Source organism: Papaver somniferum, chromosome 7 (assembly GCF_003573695.1).
Source record: "Papaver somniferum cultivar HN1 chromosome 7, ASM357369v1, whole genome shotgun sequence".
Classification (NCBI taxonomy): Eukaryota; Viridiplantae; Streptophyta; class Magnoliopsida; order Ranunculales; family Papaveraceae; genus Papaver; species Papaver somniferum.
Window position 1 is genome coordinate 121,071,503 of NC_039364.1, and position 4,243 is coordinate 121,075,745.

Sequence of the window (4,243 nt, forward strand, 5' to 3'; positions counted from 1 at the left end):
ACATGTTTCTTTTAGAAAAAAAAGTAGGCCTCCTCAATGTCAATTTTTGACTCCACCACTGCACCATCATTGCCGCCCATCCCATGTAGGTTGTTGGACGCAATTCTAATTTTCAATCACAAATGCCATGTATGAGGTTTAGATTGAACAAAATGTCGTCAATTGATTAGTTTCATTATTTTTTTTCCGTGTATATATTCTTTTTTGTATTGCAATCAATTTTATACGATATAGTATCAAAGATAACATGGGTACCATTTGGGTGATCCAACTACGATCATGAAAATATTATCTTGTATGATATCATCCCTGAAATATATGGTACCTTCCTTTATCAAAAGTGTTAAAAACAACCAACCACATCTTCCACACTATGATGTTATCGTTGTTGTAACGACAACATAAAATTAATATTGACTATCACTACTCACCAACACTCACCGTCACTACTTCTTCCACCACAAACCAGGGGCGGAGCCAGGATTTTGAGGAAAGAGGGAGAAAAAAAATTCTTGGCAAGTTGGATACATGTGAAAAATGGACTTTGTATCCCATTTTACGATAAAAGAACAAAAATAAATATAATTGTGCTTGGCTCCGCCCTTAACCACCACTAATCATTCGGCCTCCACCTCTTCTACTACTCATTGTCGCCAAAAATGTCTATTGATATTATTTATCAAAATTACTTATTAATAGAAATACATATTATAATTAATTAAGAAAACATTTATAATTAAAAAATGATTAGTCATTTATTAGAGCATCTCCAATGCAAGGGGTGGAGGTCATAAAAAACCATGCCACATAAGATTTAAGACTTTTTCCTACCAAAATTCCATCTCCAATGCAAGTGTTAAGGTCCTTGAGAATTGTGACATAATTATGTGGGGGTGGAAGAGAAAGTCTAAATAAGACCTTCTCCATGACCTTGAGTCAAAGTCCACATCATCAATTTGTCTTTATGTTAATTTGAATATTGTTAGATAAAATCTTGAGGATTGGAGATGATTTTTTGGGTTGAAAGGTGTTAAACTTTATTTGCTTTGTCCATATGTGAATGACCTTCATAGAAAATGTGATATTTAGACCTCCACATAGGATCACCTCCACCCCTAGCATTGGAGATGCTCTTATGAGCAATTAGTGAAACACTAATTAATAAAACACTTTATAATGAATAGATTATTTATTATGTGCAATTAGTGAAACACTAATTAATAAAACAATTATGATATTTAAGTTGAACAAACCACCACTGTTGATTTATCTTTTCTATTAATTCCAACCAAGGTGGAACACTGGTTAGAGGCCACTCTTATGACACAATAGGTCATGAGTTCGAACCTCCTCGTTATAATATTTGAAATTCCATATCTTGACTTGATATTCATTTTTCATTCATGATATTGGAATTAATGCCACGCGTGCAAGTTGTAGGGGGTGGTCAGGAGAACCACAACCCTTGATTTATCTTTGCCAGGACAAATCCTGACCACCACTAACACAGGCAAACTTAGCCTAGCTTTGTTTTACCAATAATGACAGTGATGTTTCAGCTTATGTTTCAACCTAATACTTTCGCGTGCAGCTTGTCATGCGCTTTCGTATAAGTTTGCTTAGATAAATCCATTTCATTCAGTTGAGAATGGATATCGATGCAAGTCAATTTTTGATAATTCATTCGTGGAATATAGTACTGAAAAGACCTCAAATTTTCTATATACTAGTGGAGATTGAGATTCATTGTGTAAAAATCATAGGATGTCTGGAGTATTGCAACAAGCATCATGACTATTCTAATAATTTTACACGGATGCAGATACTGAATCATATAATAAATACATTTGTACATATTTTCTGAGTTCAGCTGGGTTAAACACATGTATAGCTCTACATATACAAAGAGGTAGGCATAGAAACCTATCACGACTTAGCATATTTACAGAATGAAAATATAGTGAAATTCAATATTTCTGATACTCGGTTCAGAAACATATATTTATAAAATATTCTCCTTAGGAAAAAACCCACCATAAAAAGTCACATATATTAATATTGATTTTGTCAGGCCAACAATTCATTTATGCCAAATATTTTATACATTTAGCAAAATGGTGACTCTGAAAAGGCAAATGGCAGTGAAATCTGTTTTGGGGGTAAGGACTATGGATAGCCATGAGAAATACTTGGGTGTGAAGATTTTGCAACATGGAAGTAGTTGTACTTCTTATAACTATTTGATAGAGGAGATTGATAACAGATTGCCCGGCTGGAAGCGACACAATCTGACACATGCAGGAAGGGCTACTATGATTTAGTCAGTTTTAGCGCTTATCCCTGTATATTATATGGCTATGTCGCTGCTCCCAAAGAGTGTGATTAAAAGGATGAATCATATCTTACGCAATTTCTGGTGGGAACATTCTTCGGAGCACATGAAAATGCACTTTCTTAAATGGGATTGGTTCCTTACTAGCAAAGCTAAGGGAGGATTGGGGCTGAGATATTTAGAAGATTTGAATAAGGCTTTGGTGGAAAAATTGGCATGGAGATTCTTACAACACCCAGACTCTCTGTGGAGCAGAATATTACATGCCCAATATTTACGAGATATTTCTTTATGAACATCAAAGAAGCCGCAAAGATGCACATCCACTTGGGCTGCTATGCTGAGTATTAGATCTCAGTTAAAGGAAGGCTACAACTAGTTAATTGGGAATGGTAATAAGGTCAGAGTATGGACTGATCCCTGGATTTCGAGTTTAACTGGGAATACCCCTACTCTATCTACTACACATAATGTGCTGAACATTCAATATTTCAGGGATTTGTTGAATCCAGAAGGTACTGCCTGGAGTGTTGAGTTAGTGCGACAAGTTTTTGAACCGTTTGAAGCTGAGCAAGTTCTCAAGACCTACATTTTCAGTGGGGAGGAAGAAGACTTATTTGGACACCTACTACACATGGTGATTTTTTGGCCCAATCATTTTAGAAACTGCTAATCACCAGTGCAGGTGAGTCTTCTTTACTGAATGATGATACTTTCCTTTGGAAAAATTCTGGGATGTGAAGAAGATAGCTCCAAGAATCTTAAACTTCGCATGGAGAGTGGTGCATGAGGGATTTGGGTTTTAAACAAAAATGGGAGGTTCATTAAAGGTGTGCCCACTGATTGTTGATCATGTGATAATGGTCCGGAGTCTGTATCACATCTGTTTCTCCATTGCCATGTTGCTCAAGTTGTTTTATTTGCTTGTCCTCTAAGCCCGAGATTGCATAATATCAATGTGGGTTTTGTGAAAGAGTTGCTGGCCTCATGGATTTTGGTGCAAGATAACAACTATACATTCAACTTGGGAGTATGTATGTTGTGGGATATTTGGAAAGGCAGAAATGATTTAGTCTTTGAGCATAAACCTATTAATATTCAGTCTACTATAGCACATGAGATATACTGGTTTAGTATGTTCTATTATTATGAGGAGGGGTCTGATGTTCAAGCCACAGTCCCTATTCAGACCTTTACTGCCACTGTTAAGAATCAGCGATGGAGACCCCCTCTTGCAAATATGACAAAACTGAATGTAGATGCAGCATGGCGGACAGATAGGTCTTCTTATGCAGTGGTGGGAACAAATCAGGCTGGGAAGTTCTTATGTGCACAGGCGGATGTAGCTGATTATCAGAGTCCTCTACTCGCAGAAGCTTCAGGGTTCTTGCTAGCTATCAGGCTTGTCGCAGATATGAAGTTCAATAGAATTGTCATTGAAGGGGACTCTCAAAGAGTAGTTCTTGCATTAAATGGAGTAACTCTCAATGTCCCTTGGAGGCTACTTTGGTATATTGATCAGATCAAATTGATGGTTAGTAAATTTGATCAGGTGGTATTTTTGTTCGTTCTGCCATAGGAAAATGAAGTCTCCCGTATACTTGCTGCCTATGCTATCAGGCATAATGTTCACCGACGGTGGATATCTTCTCAACCTCCTTGTACTTCTTCCTGTCTTTATATGGAAGAAATCGATGATATCTTCTGGTTAAGTGTTTTTGTTTTTCTTTTGTTTGTCTGCTGGTTTTAGTAGTCTGTAATATTAAATAAATAAATATATATACTGATTTATGTTATATGAATAGTTTCGGTTTTAGTCTTACTCTTGTGAAGGGTGATGGCTAAGATTATGTAACCTTTCTTCGGTAAAGGTTGTTTTGATGATATTGATTATGTGGCAGGAAATAACAT

At 36.4% G+C, this 4,243-nt stretch overlaps 1 protein-coding gene across 1 annotated transcript; it reads left to right on the forward strand.

Annotated features, from left to right (window-relative positions):
- Window positions 1–3,368: 3,368 nt before the first annotated feature.
- On the forward strand, window positions 3,369–3,911 carry LOC113295134. The gene has a single exon (XM_026543485.1). It carries the CDS (start codon window positions 3,369–3,371, stop codon window positions 3,909–3,911), a length of 543 nt encoding a protein of 180 aa, XP_026399270.1.
- Window positions 3,912–4,243: the final 332 nt, after the last annotated feature.